This window comes from Paroedura picta, chromosome 2 (genome assembly GCF_049243985.1).
Source record: "Paroedura picta isolate Pp20150507F chromosome 2, Ppicta_v3.0, whole genome shotgun sequence".
In the NCBI taxonomy this organism is placed as follows: Eukaryota; Metazoa; Chordata; class Lepidosauria; order Squamata; family Gekkonidae; genus Paroedura; species Paroedura picta.
In genome coordinates, this window is record NC_135370.1 from 88,006,208 (window position 1) to 88,026,540 (window position 20,333).

At 44.5% G+C, this 20,333-nt stretch overlaps 1 protein-coding gene across 3 annotated transcripts; it reads left to right on the plus strand.

Annotated features, from left to right (window-relative positions):
- The first annotated feature begins 801 nt into the window (after positions 1 to 801).
- On the plus strand, positions 802 to 15,100 carry LOC143829908 (uncharacterized). Of its 3 annotated transcripts, XM_077321502.1 has the most exons (6): positions 802 to 993; positions 2,061 to 2,158; positions 6,082 to 6,156; positions 8,658 to 8,743; positions 11,266 to 11,444; positions 12,976 to 15,100. In XM_077321502.1, the coding sequence occupies exons 5-6, from the start codon at positions 11,283 to 11,285 to the stop codon at positions 13,807 to 13,809; spliced, it is 996 nt and encodes a 331-aa protein (XP_077177617.1). In that variant the 5' UTR covers positions 802 to 993; positions 2,061 to 2,158; positions 6,082 to 6,156; positions 8,658 to 8,743; positions 11,266 to 11,282; the 3' UTR covers positions 13,810 to 15,100. The 3 variants fall into 3 exon arrangements, with proteins under 3 accessions (XP_077177617.1, XP_077177615.1, XP_077177616.1); XM_077321500.1 differs by lacking the exon at positions 2,061 to 2,158; XM_077321501.1 differs by lacking the exon at positions 2,061 to 2,158 and having other exon boundaries at positions 8,658 to 8,729.
- The last annotated feature ends 5,233 nt before the right edge of the window (positions 15,101 to 20,333 follow it).

Genomic DNA, 20,333 nt, shown 5'->3' on the forward strand with positions numbered 1-20,333 from the left:
CCAAATGAGGAGGCATTATTATCCACATTGGTAGGACTGTCCAACAGTAAAAAAGGAGTGTATTCATGCAATCTGAGTGCCCAGTGAGCAACAGCATCCTATGAAACACCTATTTGACCATGGGACAGTAGAGGTAAGTTACTCCATGAGCCTTTCAGGAAAGTCCTTTTAGGATAGCCTCCTTAATCTGGCCAATTTGCGTGGAAATTGGTGTAATGACCATTCATTTGATCAGTGGGGCAAAATGACTAGGGGTTGCAGCTGTAGCATCATCATGGACATCTAGGCACATTATTTTAAACGCTTAAGTACAGAACTGGGAACCCAGTCACTAATGCAGAATAGTTTCTATCTCATTCAACGATCTAGAGAGCAATCCAAGGCAGATCTATTTATAATCATTCTGAGGTTGATTCAACAGGGATTCCTCTCAGGAAAGTGTAAGTAGGATCTCGTTGCTGAAGTTGCTGAGTAGATGTGGCAATATTTCAGCCAGCTCATTGAAAGACGCAGATTAAACCATTTAAGGCACACTTCACGAGAAAGTCAAACCACAACCCTCGTTCTACTTGGTTTCTAATGGGTGGGGTCACAATGCTCCCACCTTGCTAACTTTTGTACGTAATACAGATATTGCGCACAATCCTCACAAATGCTGCACAAATACAGCCTTGGCTGAGCGGACGAGGGCGTGCGCAGAGCCGCTGGAAAGACGTGCTGCAAAGAGGCAACCCACCCATACCTCTAAGACTACATTTCCCATGCTCCCCTTGCACGCCCCCCCTCCCTCGCAGTCTTTCCTAGCGGAGATGCGTGGAAAGTGCGGCTACTCGATCGCAGCCCTTCGTGCCGGCAGGTGTAGCCGCAGCCGGTCCCCGGAGAAGGTGGCGAGAACTTGCGCGGAAACTTTCCTGAGTTTCGGGTCGCTCCGCCTTCCCATCGCACGTACCGGGCAGCGCAGAGGAAGAGGCCAACTCCAGTCCGGGCTTGGAGGTGTGTGAGGGGTGCCGGAGGTGCCGGAGGGGAGGGGCCTGAGGGTGGGGCTGCATCAGGGCGCAAAGACTCGCAGCGGCGCCTGGGCCGAGGGGCTGGATTCTTCCAGGGTTGCATGGACTCTGGCTGTTAGGTCGAGGAGCTGGAACAATCCTGTCGGCGTGAAGACTGGCTGCAGTCTCTTGGGGCTTCCCCCGGGACCCTTTTCCTTTTCTTTAAGGCAGCGCTGTCTCTCTCCATTGCCGAAAGACCTTTGCCATTACTTTGTGCCCAGTAGCCTCCCTCCCGTTCCCCCTTTGAACTAGAGATGCCAGCCTCCAGGTGGCACTGGGTGTCCTCCGGAGCTACAACTTGTTTGCAGACTACAGAGTAGTTCTTGCAGAGAAAAAGGATGTTTTGGAGGGTGGACCTATGGCACTGTATCTCACTGAGGTCCCTGGCCTCCCAAATCTCTAGGGCTTTCCCAATCTGAATCTGATCAGGGGTATCTTTGTATATAATATATAATATATCAGTGTATATTATTTATTTATTATACTTATATACTGCCCTCCCTTGTGGCTCAGGAACAGCATAGCATTCTCTGTTAAGGTCTAGCCACTCAGGTGCCTGTGGGTACCTTCACACAGGAGGTGACTTTCCCTCCCCCTCCTTTTTTTTTTAAGAACAAAGGAAAAAGCTTAAAATCTAGCAACTAAAGTTAAAATAAACAGCAAAAAGATCTACATAAGGTTAAGACAAGAATATAACAATAGTAGTGGTGGACCTATGCATACGTTTTTGGAAACTGTTTCCAGGTATCTAAAAATAAGTATATAAGCCACTGTTGCCTGGATGCCATGCATTCAAATATTGATATCACTGTCATTATGCTTCAAAAGTTTCCCACTTCCTATTCCCATCCCCCTTGGGAATTAACAGTTCCTGTTGAGATAGGTTCCTTAACACTGGTTTTAATAAATATTTATTTGCCTCTGCAGCAAGTGAAGTTTGGCTTGCTCATGTTAAAAGACTTACTCCAGTGGCATCAAATATTATCTGTCATTTTTCTTTTCTTTTCTTCTCAGTTTGGGGCTCAGTATATCCCAGCTGCCATCAAACGGTTTAACTCCAAGGTGGCCATGAAAACTTAATATAGGGCTGGTATGTGGACTGACAAATATAGGTGAGTCCTTGGAATCAATTATTTAAAAATGCCTATGACCCACCTGCAGAATCCTGAATTGTGTCATGAAGATAGCCCTCCAGACTCAATTGCAACAACCATCTCTTGAAGTTCAGCCTTGGGTGAAGACTTTTCCTCTTAAAGTTAAAAGTATATACTCCACATCCAAGTGGATTACCTTGGCTTAGTCAGAGGGGATTTTTCTGTTTTCCACTGGGGTACACTTATTAAGCAATGAGTACTGTTCATCAGTGCTTCCTTGGAGACCTTTTATTCAGTTTATTCAGTTAAATATATCCACCTGGAGTGCTTCCCGATTATTGCACATATTTGACTCTTCCTTGTATAAACATACCTTTCTGTTGGCACACCTTAATGCCCTACCAATTAGAGTTTTGCATGGAAGGTATCTTAAGATACCACACTTGAAATGGAAATATAGCTAGTTACCTTGTATCAGATGACCTTTGAATGTAATTACTTTTCGTAGCCCAGGAATCTTTTAATTCTTTCTTTGCTCCAAAATCTGGAGCATAGGAAGATATTACCTCTTTTAGAAGATAATAATAATCGCAGACTGTCTTTTAGCTGTGAAATTTTGAGCATATGTAGTAGTTTTTCATAGCCATTCAAATGGAACCTAGTCTTTTCTATGTATTAGTAATCTGCTTAGAACTAATACATTAAGAAACAGTATGCAGTAGGTGGAATTTTAAAGTTCCCAGTCCTTTGATTTATCAGAGGAGGGCTTTTATCTTTTCAGTGTCATAACATGAGACTTTTAGCTGTATGGGCAGGGAAGGTTCATTTTCATTGATCATTGGTTAATTTCCAAGGTCATGACTTTCCTTTGTTGTTTGTTCCCACCATCTGGTAATCAGAATTATACTGCCTCTGAATACATTCCGGTTTGTGTGGGAATACGTAAATGTAATTAGTTTACAATGTGGTGCACATTTACTTACAATCTGGAGTGATTAATAGCAGTGTGACTCTCTATCTTAACTTTGAAGCCAGATGGTGGTTAAATATATTAAGCAGAAATGCCTGCATCAGAAAACTGAAACATCAGGAGTAGTGGGAAAGAAATAGAGGAAAGATGCAGGGAAAATAGTATATGGATTCTGGATTATCATTGAATGCTGTCATGCTCAGTGTCTCTGCACATTCTGCCAGGTTCCTGGATACATGAACACCATAGCTATTGGGAAGCAGCTGCCTTTTGCATTGGCTGGGACTCTGCACGCTTTACCATCAAAACCACAGTTTGCCTGTAGGGAAACTGAGCAGTTGTTCAAAGCTTAAAAATAAGTCATTTCAATGCTAACCCCAACAGGTAAAGCTCATTGAAGAGCTTTAAAGCATGGTGGAAGCGCTCTGCAGTGCTGTCTTCTCCTACTTCTTCCATCAGGATGTTTATCTTCATAGTCCACTACTATAGATGGCAGCAGGGTCACCATCTTGTCAGTTGCTCCCCAAACCTTGACAAGGACAGAGCCCACCCACACAAAAGAATCCCAGATCTTCCTAAACAGTGCTTATATGACTCCATTTTTCCTTCTGGTTGACCCACTCCATTAGCTTCATTGACATTTCTAATGGAACTTTGTATTCTGAACTTGGTACTTCAATTTTAAGACATTTCATACATGTTCCACAGAACTTTTCACATCATGGACTGTGTTCTATTTTTTTGAATGAATAATGTTTTGGTCCAGGTTTTGATTCAGATTAATTTTGTTTCCTTGGAAACTATATACTCCCCCTGGGTTGATCCTGGAGAAAAATTGTTTGCATAAACTTTGGCTTTTTTAGACCTACTGGATGTGGCAGGGTTTTAATGACTTATTGCTTGTGTATGTGTTAAGTGCTGTCAGGTTGCTTCTGACTTGGGCAACCCTGTGAATTAATGACCTCCCAAACATCCAATCATTTACTGCCTTGCTGAGGTCCTGCCAACTTTAGGGGGGTGGCTTCTTCTGTTGAGTCAACCCACCTCATATTGGGTCTTCCTCTTTTCCTGCTGCCTTCAGCTTTTCCCAGCACCGGTGTCTTTTCCAGTGACTCCCGTCTTCTCATATGTGTGACCAAAGTACAATAGCCTCAGTTTAGTCATTTTAGCTTCTAGTGAGAGTTCAGGCTTCAATTCTTCTCCAACAACACATTTCAAATGAATCAACCTTCCCTGTTGGGTTTCTTCATTGCCCCACTTTCACACCACCACATAGTAATGGAAAGTACTGCAGCTTATTGAGATGTTATTATTTTTGTTAAAATTTAAATTAAAAATACAGATGTCCTAAATACCACTCCCCCCTCCATCTCCAAGCACACCCAACAAATGACATAAGCAAACAAACATACAGAAAGGGCAGTAGGGTTTCAGGAATCAGGCTGAGCCCAGCCTGCTGAGCCCAGCCTGCAGAGTCCGTGATAAAGACACATCCGAGATCCAACAGGCAGTTGAAATGCAAAGAGAGCTTTATTGAACAGAGTCCACAGAATGCTAAAGCAAGCCAAGATCTTCCTAAGCAAAAGATCTTGATAATAACAATAAGCAATAGTCAGTGCAGAACAGATAAAGGGTCCTCTCCATAAGGGAGGGGTACAAAGGCATTTTGGTGGGAGAGCGAGAGGGCACCAAAGGTGCCAGGGTTCACAGGATTGCCAGATGGCCGGAATCTAATCTATACAGTTACAGCTTTGTTGAGACTAAGCTGTCTAAGCAAGGCCACTAAAGTGAGATTGATAAAGCAATGGAAGAAAACTCCCGCTGGGAAAGAAGGAGAGTCTTGGAGCCTGAGGACAGATTTACAGGTTTACAATCCTCTACCTTGCCAACCTTCCAGAAATGAAACTGAAAAGGCATGAATCGAGGTTCATGACATAGGGTAGTAGAACAAGCAGCCAGAGAGAACAAAACAAGCTGAGTACAGAAGAAGAAACTAGGTGTCCTGAGAGCCAGTATGGTGTGGCGCCTAGCATGATGGACAAAGGTAAAGAGAGATGAGTTTAAATGCCCATGTGTCCTTGGACCAATCATTTTCTTTCAGTTCATTTGCCTCCCAGGATTCTTGTGAGAGCTGGCTTGGTGTAGTGGTTAGGAATATGGGCTTCTAATCTGGCAAGCTGGGTATGATTTTCCGCTCCTCCACATGCAGCCATCTGGGTGACCTTCGGCTCTCCACAGCACTGATAAAGCTGCTCTGACCGATCAGTAATATCAGGGCTTTTTCAGCCTCTCCTACCTCACAGGGTGTCTGTGGTGGAGAGAGGAAAGGTAAACCGTTTTGAGACTCCTTCAGGTGGAGAAAAGCGGCATATAAGAACCAACTTTTCTTAAATGAAGGAGGGGAAAAAACACGTACACTGCTCTGAGCTTCTTGGAGGACGGGCAGGATTAAAGTCAACAGAAATAGAAGGAAAATGCAGAGAGTAGTGACTGGGGAGTACAGAAGAAGAAGAACCCAGGTAGTACATGAACTTGGTTCTGTACATTGTGTACCTATAAGTATGAATTAGAGCCTCTTGTGGCGCAGAGTGGTAAGGCAGCTGTCTGAAAGCTTTGCCCATGAGGCTGGGAGTTCAATCCCAGCAGCTGGCTCAAGGTTGACTCAGCCTTCCATCCTTCCGAGGTCGGTAAAATAAGTACCCAGCTTGCTGGGGGGTAAATGGTAATGACTGGGGAAGGCACTGGCAAACCACCCCGTATTGAGTCTGCCATGAAAACGCTAGAGGGCGTCACACCAAGGGTCGGACATGACCCGGTGCTGGCACAGGGGATACCTTTACCTTTACCTTTAAATATGAATTTGATATGAGCCTCTCAATTTTTGAAAATGAAATTATAATTCTATTGTCTTCCTACAGACCAGATATTCTTCAGTGTATCTGTTTACACTATTTATTCTTCTATATTTCAGACATGGAGATCATGGACTCAAAGGCAGACACACTGAAAAATGAACATTGTGAGTCCCAGAAAAATGGTGTTTCAGGTGAGAAAAGAATATTATTGCTAAGCCTGATTCTTCACAAGTACTTCCTACAAGGACAGGCTCATCAGCACCTATTTTGGGGACAGATTCCTTTTGTCTGTTTTTTGTGTGAACCTTTTTCCTCCCTCCCCCCCCCCCCGGTGTCTTTCACAGACTCATGGGTCCTCAGTGTAGTGTCCTTTGTTTTTGGTTTAATTAAAGAATGGTCAATCCATCTAGCCAGGATTGTCTCTTAGTAGTTTTCCAGTGTTTCAGGTAGTTAGTTATTCCCAACCCTGCTGCCTGAGGCTTTTTTTAACCAGATGTGGCAGGAATTGAACCTGAGATATTTAAAAACATAAAACAGCTGTTCTACTTCAGTGTGGACCCCCTCTTTACTTGGTTGGCTATGGGCCAAGGCATGCTGTGCTGATAGACTTCTCAGACACATCTGGCTCCAGGCATTTGCTTATGTCACAATGAGAGAGGTTGTCCTGAACTTTGTATACAGATGCGAGTTCACACCAATCAAACTGTACCCTGCTCCTTGCTTTGTCATAGCAGTTGCATGAAGAAGGGCTTCTTCCTCTGTGTTTGATTGGAGTGTGAAAGAATAATTGGCTTAGAAATTAGGAAGATGATAGACTAAGTGATTACTCTGGATCATAGTGTTGCACTTCTTGGTAATTACAAACAGTTAAACCATGTTGGATCAAGATGTCGTCAACTTGTCATGTCACACTGGCAGTGAGAACAGAGATTGTACAGCACTGAAAAGCTCCTGATCCCCCAAATATAAAGGGAATGGTGTATCAAATTAATGGAGAGAAGTTACCTGCCAAATTATATTAATTAAGCCAGAGGCATTTATTAATACGGGGCATTCCTTTATTTGTTATGCAGATAGTTTTCCAACAAGACTTACCATTTCTCAAAAGTCCTTCTGGGATATTAAAGGTAAATGTATCCCCTGTGCAAGCACTGAGTCATGTCTGACCCTTGGGGTGACGCCCTCTAGCGTTTTCATGGCAGACTCAATACGGGGTGGTTTGCCAGTGCCTTCCCCAGTCATTACCGTTTTACCCCCCAGCAGCAAGCTGGGTACTCATTTTACCAACCTCGGAAGGATGGAAGGCTGAGTCAACCTTGAGCCGGCTGCTGGGATCGAACTCCCAGCCTCATGGGCAAAGCTTTCAGACGGCTGCCTTACCACTCTGCGCCACAAGAGGCTCTGGGATATTATTATAGTTAAATACATTTTATGTGCATACTGTAAAAGTTTAATATTATTGATATTATTGATTTCCATATGTCTCTTCTGAACCTAAGGAGACCAGTAGCTATGAACTTAAATCAAGTTTTAGTTGCTTTTATGGATGCTGCTATTTTAACAAATAAGTTCAGCTTCCTGGATGTTAAGACTGTGCTTCTCAACTTGATGTTCCGGTATAACATTCAGTTTAAGAAGCAGCAGTATCTGGTAGGTTCTAAAGGAAATGGGTGCTAAACTAGATGGACATTTGCTCCTAGAAAAGTGCTACGTATAATCCTATGGCAGTGTTGGTGAACTGGGTAGCATCTAATCAGGTTAGCATATTGTTTTATTGTTGGGTGGTGTAGTATACCCTTGGCTTACATATTCTGGGTTAGTACTCTCTGCAAGTGATATATTGTGTAAATGCAATGCAGAGAATCTCTGATCTCGTCAACACAGAGAGCATCACCCTAAAGGTATTCTGTTCTCTGTTGGGCCCTCTTCTTGTCTAGTTGCTGAACGTATTGTCTGGCGCAATGGCACTCTTGTGAACTCCGTCCTTGATGCAACATCCTGGGCTGCACTAATGCAACACCGGGACTCATTACATTCCTTTGGTGAAACATCCTTGAGGCTGATTCTCCACTTTTTGCCTTGTGCAACAAAGACAAGGCTGGCCTCTTTGACTCAATGTCACGCAGCTAAAACTCTGATGGAAGCATAGCCTGGAGACTGTGGAATAAATTCCTGACTGAAATATGCAAATATTTGAACCTGCCTATGGGGGGGGGGGAAGTGTTGCGTTTTTCTTAATGTTGGGAGCATGCTTGTGGTGCGTGCGAGTGTTTAAACCATTGCTTCATTCTTAATTCCTTTAAGTGCTTGTTTGCACTTTTCTCAGAAGCCATTTAGGAGCAACTATGTAGCCAGACTCCTTTTTCACTGTAGGGATTCTTGCATACATAAACAATTTCAAGTCCACTGAACAGGGTAGACAAAGGATTCAGTGCTGGATTTGTAAGAAGCTATTCCCATTTTTGTAATCATTCCGTCCACTTAGTCCATAATGATATTGTGGCTGGGGGACGCTTTTCAGTGTTGTAGCTCATTACAATTCTCTCGATCCCAGATGGGGAAAAGCTCCATTGCCTGCCTGTTCCTTGCATCTGCTTTTAAATTGTATGTGTCCTTTTGCTTTTGTGATATCTGATCCACTGCCACTTGGTCTCTTTCTAATGTTTGTACCTCCCTCCCTGTCATTTTCCAGGCTTGCTTGCAAGGCGTCTTTGGAAGGCTGTGCATCTTTCTTCACCCGTGACTCTTTCCCAGTAGTGTACAAGTAGGTGAGAGCAGGTGAGATATTCAGAATCACATACTTCTTTTGTACCTGGCCTCTGAATATACTGAAACCAAGTCCAGATTGTATGGACATCATTGTGCTTTTCAAATATGACATACAAGACTTATTCAGGAACCTTTGGGGAAACAGTAACTGCCATTTGAATGCAGTCTGCCAGCCCACCCCTCCATGGGGAAGTGGGGAGGGGGCCAGGGAAAGAGCTGGAAGCCATTTGTTTAGTTGAAGAGAACACATTACAGTAAGACATACATATCTACCGAAGGAGGGATGAGCAGAGGCACTGGAACAATCTTGTCAAAAGGCTATTCTGCCTAGTAGTCTCTTGAGAATTCAAAAACGTTGGTTAAGGCTTGGGCCTAGCAAATCATAGAAGCCCCTCTCTCTGAGAATCCAAGGTCAAGCTGACTAAAGTTTCAAAGAGTGAGATAAGAGAACTTAGTTTTCTGCAATGCATTTGTGGAGTTGCCCTAGAGAAGTTTTTTTGAAAATTCCACTGATACAGAATGCTCTAGCTGGGATGTTGCTCAGAATGGGTTATAGGGACCCTATCAGTCCAATCTTGGCTCATCTACACTGATTTCCAGTTTGTTTCTGGACACAATTCAAGGTACTGGTCTTGAATTTCAATTTGGGACCAGCATTCCAGAAGGACCACCTACTCCCTTATGAACACACCCGACCGTTACGGTTGTCTTCACAGTCCCCGCTTCAGATGCCCCATCTTCTGAAATCAGGTGGGTGGCAACCCTGGAGAGGCCCTTGTTGGTCATGGCACCAAAACTCTGGAAGTCCCTCCCCAGGTGGTTCATCTGTCCCCTTCTGTAGCCATCTTGTATGTTTTGTATGTATTTTATTTATTATTTATTTGTGGTTCTATTTATATATCGCCAACTCATGACTGGGCATCTCATGGTGGTTTATAACACACATTAAAATTGCAGTATAAAACCCCATACAGCAAAATATACAGCAGCAACAACAGATGGTGGCTTAATTAAAATCTAAAGCCAACTACACCCAGCCCTACTGTTCCAACCAATGGACCAGCTGAAGACCCTAAGCAGATATCCCTGGGGTCTTGCTCATTAAAAGTTAGGAATAGGAATAGGAATAGGGGGTGATCCGCAGATCACCACCCTGGCCTCAACCAAACACCTGGTGGAAGAGCTCCATCTTACAGGCTCTGCAGAACTCAGAGAGCTCTTTCAGGGCTTTCAGCTCTTCTGGGAGCTCATTCCACCAGGTTGGGGCCAAGGCCAAAAAGGCCCTGGCTTGGGTTGAGGCCAGGCAGAGATCCCAGGGGCCCGGGACAGCAAATTCATGCCCACAGAGCAAAGGGCCTTGCAGGGGGCATAAGCAGATAAGTGGTCCCTCAGATAATACCCGTTCTGTATTATTTTAAACTCTGTTTCTAAACTTTTTGTTTTAATGTTATGTGCTTAGGAGGCAAGGTGATTTTATAATGTAATTTTTTAAAGCATATTTTCAGTTGTTAGCTGCCTTGGAATGCCTTGTACAGATAAAAAAGTTGGATGTAAATTTTATAAATGAAAAATAAATATAGTGGCAATTGGTGTACCTGGAAGCCATGGGCACTCTTCAGGTGGTGCATTAGTCTTTTTCTCAGCAGTAGCAGGCAAATTTATGAGCTGGCACACCTTTCTGCTGCTATTTCTATCATGTGGACTGGTTTAGCTACCTGCATGGTGAAGTAAAGAAGCTTGGAGAGGTCTCCAATTCAAGCCTCACCCTTGCCACAAAATTCAACAGATGGTTTTACACAAACCACTGTCTTTCTCTCAGCTGTAGTTGCTCATCTGCAAGAGGAAGGCAAGATTAGGGGCCTGCTTTAGTTCAACATGCTTTTGCAGCTGTGCTGATCTGTTGGAAGTGGACAGAAGCAATGTTGGTTTTCTGCATGTATCGTTAAGTGCTTACATATTAGGGAACTACTGAGTCATTTTAATTTTGCTTTTGCAAGGACAGAATGTTAATAGCCTACTCTCCGATTGCATGATTTTCTATAAATAAAGGGGAAGTGCAGAATCAGATTTGACTGCTGTCTAAAGTGTGCTGACCACAGCTGGTTTCAGATCCCCCTACTTTCTGGTGAAGGTTATTTACAGCTAGGTACATGTGAACGTATCACTAAACACAATATAGAAGGAGTGGTAATGGCTCTGAACTGGCTGTTCAGGCAGCTTGGTGTAGCAGTTCACAGCGGCAGCCTCTAATCTGGAGAACCAGGTTTGATTCACTACTCTTCCATGTGCAGCCAGCTGGATGACCTTGGGCCAGTCACAGTTCTCTCAGAGCTCTGTCAGCTTCACCTACCTCACAGCATGTCTGTTGTGGGGAGAGGAAGGGAAGGCGATTGTAAGTCACTTTGAAACTTCATCCAGTAGTACAAAAATCCAGCTCTTCTTCTTGACATGATTCAGACAACAATATATACCTATGATGAAAGGGAAAGCCATGAACACCCTTTCCTGATGCGTTTGTTCTGCTCTTGCAGGTTCTTGCCCAAATTTGATGATGAATAAGAATGAAGCACTAGAACAAAAGACTGGAGCAGCAGCTTCCTCTAGGTCCCAGTCAGCCATGAAGACTCATTGGGCCCTGTGTTTATCCTTCTCATCAGGGGGTGCCAGGCAGTTCAACGGCCTGGTTTCCCAGAAGAATCTTGATGCTCAGGTGAGTGATAGCTGAAGCACACATATGATCAGCCACTACCATAGCTGCTACAGTGACTAGGGCTGAGAATGCATGAGAAGGATAGTGTCATGACCCATGGAATGCTGACCAGAGGTTCATCCAACCAACAGAGCAGAGTCCCAGGCATTAGGGACATAGGCACATTCAGGAATAGGCAGCAACAGTAGGCAGTCACAGAACAAGGGGGGGACTAAGGCTTTATAGACCGGGCCCCACCCCCAACCATGGGCCGGGGAACCCTGTCCCCAAGAAAGATCCATTTGATCAACCTAAGTGTGAAAGTTGGAGTTGAGTAGAAGAAGAAGAAGAGTTGGTTCTTATATGCCACTTTTCTCTACCCGAAGGAGGCTCAAAGTGGCTTACAGTCGCCTTCCCTTTCCTCTCCCCACAACAGACACCCTGTGAGGTGGGTGAGGCTGAGAGAGCCCTGATATCACTGGCTGGTCAGAACAGTTTTATCAGTGTCGTGGCGAGCCCAAGGTCACCCAGCTGGTTGCATGTGGGGGAGCGCAGAATCGAACCTGGCATGCCAGATTAGAAGTCCGCACTCCTAACCACTACACCAAACTGGCTCTCGAGTAGTCTAGCAGCCGAGGCCAGGTGGTCAGCTGCCAGTGTTTACATTACAAAGCAGCACTTTGCATTTCACAGGCTCACCGAAACATAGCCTGCCCAAAAACCCAAAGGAACCAGGAAGGGAGGGGTAGGTCGGAGGAACACACATCCAGTCCAGGAGGTTACAGGATATATTGACATGGGACATAACAGACAGATGGTCGCATTGGCCGTCAGCCACCAAGCCAGTCGATAGATCCAGCTTATTTATTATTATAAATTATTATAAATAATAAATGAATTATTTATTTATTTGCTATTTGTAGTCTGTCATTCTCAATGTGGATTACACAAAGCACATCAATAGAATGAGCAGAGTGGGACATTCGGTAAACAATGAAATCCAGTTTGGGTTGTAGAACCCACCAGAATTATAAAAACAGAACTGAAGCAAAGCAAATAGTTAGCATTGCACATTAAACGAAGCACAGTTAAACAGTAGGATCCATCTTACAGCAAACCATACACAATAAAATCACAGTCCAGTAGCACCTTTAAGACCAACAAAGAATTATTCAGGGCATGCAGTAATATAGACCATAGTCCCTAGTAGTTTATTCAAATAATTCTGCTAATCCTTTTCTGCAGTGCTACCCTATTGTCTGTGTAGAGACATGCTCTTGAATAATGCAGTTTTGCCTTGTTTGTGGAAAGCCAGGAGAGCGGGAGCCTTTCTGACCTCAGGCAGACCATTCCAGAAGACAGGGGCCACAACAGAGAAGGCACTTGTACAGGCAGTTGTTGATTTTGTTGGTTGGCACCTCCAGAAGCCCTGCTCAGATGACCGAAGCTGAAGTGATGGAGCATGAGGGGAGAGGCGGTCTTGCAAAGATGAAGTCCCAGGGCCATGAAAGTTTTAGTATGTGATAGCCTGCTATGTTCATTATTTTCATAGATGAAGCAAGCCCGCAGTGGTTGCACAGCCAGCAGCACAGAGTCCCTGGAAAGGGCATCCTTGTTCTGCTCCTCTGAATCAACTTCCTCATCCAAATCCATCATGTCCGCACTAGTGGAATCTCCAGCCAAGCCCAAGCCTTTCTTCCGATTCTTGTTTTCTCCCTTGATGAGGACTAATGACTTTGAACTGAGTTCCAGTCCCCCGGCTACTTCTAGCTCCAAGAAGTGCCTCCATAAGTGTCTCAGATCTGGAGCAACCAGTGACCCAATGCCAGAGGAACTGCAGAGCTTCTCAGAACCCATCATCACCAGGGTAATGGACTGCATCTATGTGGGAAACCTCTGTGCGGCTTACAGTGGGCAGGTACTGTGCAAGAACAGCATCGACAGCATCATTGACATGAGCAGTTTGCCCAGGGACTGCAGCCGAAGTTTCATCCCCTGTACCTGCAGCCGAGGGCCCCAACATAGCTGGTCCCGTCTCAAGGTGCATATCCAGGGCTATTCGGAGGAGGAATGCACTTCTCTGCAGCAGCCTTGCTTCTGGGACATCAACGAGTGCATTGAAGCCTCTCTAGAGAAAAGGAAGCGGGTTCTGATTCACTGCAGGGATGGCTACTCTCTGGCTCCTACCTGTGTCATTCAGTACCTGATGGTGAAACTCAGCATGAGGCTGCTGCCTGCCTATGAGTTTGTCAGGGCCAGATACCCACTTAATCTCAGGGAATGCCATCAAGACCTGCTGGTGGATCTGGAGAGATCTCTTTGGCCGGGAGAAGGGGAAGGACAGTGCTTTAAACAGGTCTTGTCAAGGAAGATGGCATGGACTTAGGGGCAAACTAGGCATGGTGATGGCAGTTTTGTTGGTTTACCCATGGAATTATGCCAGTTACATACAAAGGATTCCAGTTTTAAAAACAAAGGGGGGAGCAAGGGTGAGGAGTGCAGAACCTTCCCCTTGCCTGTTACTTCCCTACCTCCCCACAGCCATTCTCCTTTTCCTTTCTCCAAGCAAAGCACACTTATACTACTGAAACTATGTTGAAGAAAAAATCTCTTGGCACTTGTCCAGAGAGATTATGGAGAAGCAACACACAGGCAGGGAAGGGATTGTCCCATTCACCTTTGCACCCCTTTTGTTTTAAAGTGGGGCTTCCATCCCTTCTTTTTACTTGATTTGGGAAGATCCACTTTTAAAAATGTGGAACTGCTACTGTCACATTGAGGGGTGTGTATTTGGCTGCATCCGAGCTGGAAAAATAGCCAAAACATACCTTGTCAGTATTTTCCAATTATGCTTTCAGCTGGATATAGACTCAGTATTTTTTCAACTATTCAAAATAGCTGAATCCCAAGGTCCATTCTGCACAGTGTTAATGTTGCTGAAGTCTTACCATTGTGTAACACTATTTTTTTAACATTATGCACAACGTCGTACACAATCGGCAACACTCCCGCAAAAATCGCTTCATTGTAGTGCTTTTCTCGTAACGCACCGCTAGACTCTTGAGAACAACCTGCAACACATCCAAAAGAGACATGTACGTTCTCAATATAGTGGTAGCAATAATGTCCCTCCCTAAACTCTTGCACCCCAGCTTCCAGCGTCGCGATCGCCATTTTCCCCCCGTTCGTTGCAAAAGTAATGAATAAGCGATGCTGAAATCCCTCCACAAGCAATTGTCTGTAAAGTGTCCAAGCATAATACAGCCCCATGTTTGACACTGTCCATAATTTCTGCCAGAAATTGCACCCGGGGGGGGGGATTTTTTTTTTAACTTTAAGAGCATGTAAATGATTAAGCGCCAGCTCCTACGCCAGCAAAAAAGGTCTTTCTGATACATCGAATGAACAAATCTGCGTTGCTACAGGTGTTTTCGGGTTTTTAAAAACAGTTTTTAAAGGGAAGCACGAACACAACAGTTCATTGGCTGCTCTGTTTGATTGATGGCCAGGAGTGGGAGGAAGCGTGGAAAAATATCGTCTCCTTTGTTGCGATTCCTGCGAGACTAGAAACTTGTGTGTTGCGAGAACAGCACTAGTGGGAGAGCCTTTTTCCCCCGAGAAAAACGGCTGTGTGCATTACCGAGACCTGCTGCTATTAATTGCAGCACTTTTTGATAGCGCTCAGAATTAGCTACATTGGCGGTTGTGTGGAATGGCCTCAAGTATCCTGAAAATATTTGGATTTTTCAGGATCACTGGTTGAGGTATTTAAAGGGATTTGTGGTTCTTTTAGGGGACAACATTCCCTTTAAATGGCTCCCCCCCATTGAAACCTATGGAAGCATGCAAACACTTTCTTTGAAGACCTATAGAACTGCACTGCCTGATCTAATCCTGTTGAAACTTGGGGACTTTTCGAGGAGAGTCACCGACAGCTATGCTGAAAATCTGGTGCTTCTGTCTCAAAAACAGGCCCCCACCCCCAAGACCCCAGATTGATTGACTTGGAAGATTGACTATAATGGTCCCCATAGATTTTAATAGAGGCAAAACATTCCCCAAAAAATCTCAAATCTGAATACCATGCTGTTTTGGGGATTCGGGACTATTGAAGAATACCAATATTTCTTTTTTTTCTTTTTTTTTTTGGGGGGGGGATTCAATATAAAACCAAACCCCAAAAATACTGTTTTTTTTGTTTTGTTTTTGCACTCCTGTAATCATATCCCTTTGGCTCTTAGGACAGAATAAGAAAGAGCCTATTTGAAGCATCCCTGTGAGGGCTGAAGCACAATTGGAACTGGCTTTAGAAGGTGTACCACTCTGAATGCCTGTTTCCTATTTCCTGTACCAAGGAGTTGCCTAGCCACTTGTCCATCCTAGTCTAGCACAGTCCTCTCCAGCCCTGCAACCAAATATGCCAGGAAATGATCTTAATACATACAAAATGTGTGCTTTTACACAACTGTAGCCAGATCTGGGGGTACTCTGCTAAAGTAGTGATAATGATAATAGGCATAAAATTGAAAGAATATTTAGGGCTTTTTATTGTTTCTAATTTATTCTATATTTTTTATTCTTATTTTCCTCTCATGGGAAGATGCAAGGAACAGTACAGGGACTAAGGCTGTGCCCTCCAACCACAGGAAATCTCAGTCACTGGGCATTGCACATGCGCTCAAGCAACAGAGCTAGAAAGTTTATATAAAAGAGATTCCTAGAAAGCAGAATTGCACATGTTGTAGCCTTTTGTATGCTGGCAAAGCTACAGTACACACAGTCATGGTTATGGCCTCTTCATTCAGTGTTGGCTATGAATAAGTTCTTGTTCCACCAGGGCCTATTATGCATGTGTCAGTTTTAAATGCAGTCAGTTTGCCAACCCTTTAAAATGTGTTTAAAACATTCCCATTTATACACATGCTGTGATATTGCTCCCCCCCCCCAGCAATTATGCACCATAAAAAGTTCCTACAATAACTCTGAGAGGGGGATGAGAGTTGTCTGCAATTAGCATTTCAATTCAAGCCAGTATCTTTAAGTCAGAGAGCCTTGGCCTGTGGAAATCAAGCTATGAAGGACTGACTTCTGGGGAAAATCACTCTAAAGCGGCTGCCAGAGAGCCACCCAGATTAAGGCCAAGCTCCTTCCTTCCTAAGAAAAAGCCATATGGAACACCCAGGCTGACCTCTGGCTATCACGGGCAATGAGAGACTGAATCAAACTGTATGTTCATATGATCGCTAACACTGAGGAAGCAGAAATCAGCAGCAGGCACCTCGACACCCCCCCCCCCCCCAGGTTACTGATCAGTGGTAGGGCTTTGTAGTTTCAAGAGCCTTCCAATGCCCTAAATACCACAGGATAATTTGGTTGCCAGGGCACATGGCATGTTCATGTGATTGCTGACAAAGGCAGAGTATCAGTGGCAGGCGCTTGAGCTCCCATTGGTAGATGAACAACTGCGAGCAGAAAAGAGGAGGAGACCAAAAACACGCTGACATTTATGCATCAGAAAAGACTGTTCTCAGTGACATAATACAAGAAAAATTGCCTTAAAGCTGGTTTCAGAAGCCTCGCCAATCAAATACTGCTGGAACGGTGGGCAGCGTTTGCAATGCAAAAACAAAAATAACACAATGGGTTTTTGCCCTGCAAAAATGGTGCCACATTAAGAACTGAAAAATAAAATGCCATTTTTGGCAGTCTTTTTGCTAGTTTTCTGTGATGCATAATACACCTAGGAAAAGAGCTGTCTTTGGTAGCTATGCTCTGTAAGCATGGCTGGTGTAAGCATCAGCCAGTTTGGTGTAGTGGTTAGGAGTGTGAACTTCTAATCTGGCGAGCCAGGTGTGATTTCGTGCTTCCCCACACGCAGCCAGATGGGTGACCTTGGGCCTGCCATGGCACTGATAAAACTGTTCTGACCGAGCAGTGATATCAGGGCTCTGTCAGCCTCACCTCCCTCACTGGGTGTCTGTTGTGGGGAGAGGAAAGGGAAGGTGACTGTAAGCCGCTTTGAGCCTCCTTCCGGTAGAGAAGAACGGCATATAAGAACCAACTGGCATGCTGGGATGCTTGTCTCGTGTCAGGGGAATTTTGCCATTTCAGCACTGAACTACAATGATAAAAGGATTCTAGATTTCAGCTACACCAAAGTGTACGTTGTAAAATTCTAACATTCTTATCTTTGCAGGTCAGGGATGCATTGGGTTATTGCCCCTTCCCCACCTCCACTTGACACAATTTCCGGACACCAGCAAAAGAGCAATGAAATCAGAACCTGTCCTTTTCCCTGCCTCCACCCACATCCCTCTGATTATAGGCAAAATTTTAGTTCCTTGCTTTTTGAAATGCACGGTAATGGGGCTCAGCAATTTAGAGTGGGGATGTTTTGTGGTGTCACTTTTTGTGGTGTATATTCTTCAGTAAAACCAAACACTGGAAAATGACAAAAGTCAAGGTGCAGCAGACTGGAAACTGAGAAAGCCAGGACATGCTTCTGAGTATTTGTGGCAAGGATTAAACTGGCAGTCCATTAATGGATCACTTAATTGACATTACACAGAGCTGCCTGGCATTCTGTGTGAAGGTGAGGTAACCAGCATCTCAGGACAAACCAGGATTTAAACTTGGCCTGTGTGAGAACACATCTCCTCCGTCTTACCAAATGCAGTGTGTAAAGTTAACCATTGAACAAATTCTCCTGTGACAGTAAGTGAGACATGTCAGAAATAGCCATGTGGCTTATAGCACAGTTTTTTCCTGGCCTGTTGCATCCTTCTGACTTTTGGTATTTCTCCCCCACCCCCAGATTTGGAGCAAACCTGACATCTGTGCCAGAAGAAAAGCCACTGTTAATTACACCAGTTAGTACTAAAAAAGCAGGTGGTTTTCCAGGGCGCAAAAAAGTGATTCTAGAGGACTTGTAATAAAGATTTTTTTTATCAAGCTTGGGTTTAAAATGTGGTTATGTTCAGTTAAAATGAAGAGGTGCTACCGCCTAGTGAAGAATGGTCATGGCAGGAGTTGTTTGTGCTGACCCGTGCAGACAGTAAAAGAACGATGGGCAGGATACAGCAGATGCAAGTAACTATACACAGCCTGATCCTATGCATATTCACTCACATGAAAGTGATACCAAAAGGCACAGCAAAAGAAAACTAATCTTGAACATGACATACTTGGGGGAGAGAAAATTGTTAATAATGGTTTATTCGGGAATTAAGAGTGTCTTGAGTTTTGTTGACAGTAGAAGCTGCTTCATATTGAAGCCAAAGAATTACTCTGTAGCCATGCTCAGAGGCTGTTTGGTGGGTGCTCATAGCTGTTGTACAGGAAGTTCCTTTCCCACGGAGTTCACTTATTCTCAGTGCAGGGATTGCTGTCTGGCAAGCAGAGTGGCCCTGTCCTATGTCCAGTGAAGTCAGTGGGCGTAGAAAGGTGAAACTGCTGGCAGGCCCATGGAAATGAAAGTCCTGTTACTTCCTGCCGTTAGTTGACTTTCTGTGTTGAGTTCTTTGGCTGCAGTTGCTTTGGGTGTAGTTCTACCAGCAGGTGGCAAAAGGAATCTCTTCCCCTGCATGACCCGTTAAGTTTTGGAAGCCAAGTAGGCCTTCAAGTTGCAGATAGGAACCGTACACGTTTACTCACTAGGCGAACACATCTGCTCGTTCAAAGTTGAACCTCCTGTTTCCTCTTCATTGCCCTGTGGTCTCTTGGCAGCTCTCCATGGCAATTTGGGCAGCACTTTCTGTGGTTGCCCAGGCGCTAGAGCAGGAAGTCTGCTGCAGTCCTCAAGATTTTTCCTGCTAATGGAGTTACTGATTCACCAAGAAGGCTGAGGGGGCTTCATGGCTGTTGTTTAAATCCAGTGAACCTGTTGAACCAGAGGAAGCCCTTGATACTGGAAGGGATGCCAAATAGGGTTCATAGTAACCCTGCTGCAAGGTCACTCCTGTGTTCCACAGCATTCCCCAGCCCTATAGAATAATAGAGATGGAAGGGACCTCATGGGTCATCTAGTCCAACCCCCTGCATTATGCAGGACACTCACATCCCTATCGCTCATCTACTGTAACTTGCCACCCCTTTGCCTTCACAGAATCAGCCTCTCCGTCAGATGGCTTATCCAGCCTCTGTTTAAAAATTTCCAAAGATCGAGAACCCGCCACCTCCCGAGGAAGCCTGTTCCACTGAGAAACCGCCTTACCCAGAAGATTTTCTCCTGCTACTAGATTAGGGGTTGCAGTGGGCTTTATGGGTGAATGAAGCCATGCTGGTCCCTGATATCATAGACTGAGGCCCTTCCAATCTGCAGTCTTAGGCAGCTCCCCACATGGGGCAGCAGAGCACCATGAAGAAGAGGAAGGAAAGTGAATAACACTGGAAATGGCAAGATCTGTAGTGTGCATGATTCAGCAGTTTACGAAGAAAGTCCTACAAGGGGCATCAGAGGACATGTGTATTTAGCATTGTTAGCTTAGGAAGTACCTGATGTTTTTCAAATTGTCTCCTCCAGTGTCCTGATTGGCTCATTTTGAGGCTTCCTGCTCCTTTGAGTACACTTCCTTCCTGCTTGCCTCCAGAACAGAACAGACTGAATGAACAGGACAAAACAGATTGCTAGGGCTCTCCTCATTCTATACAAAGTTTGTTTTCAGCAGCATGGTACTGCAGCCCCTCATTGTAAATTTAAACTCTGTCAATAAAAATTAAGCAAGTGATGTGGTGCTTCCATAAGACCAAATGATGGGGTGCTTCCTACACGGAGTGAAGAAAAGTGCATGTGGCCTCAAGACCCAGACCTTTACTCACCATATGTTACCATAAAAGTGCTAAAGCTGTTCTAAGTCTGGCAAAAGAGTGCACATCTGCTCAACCTCATTTTTGCTGTCTGGAACATCATTT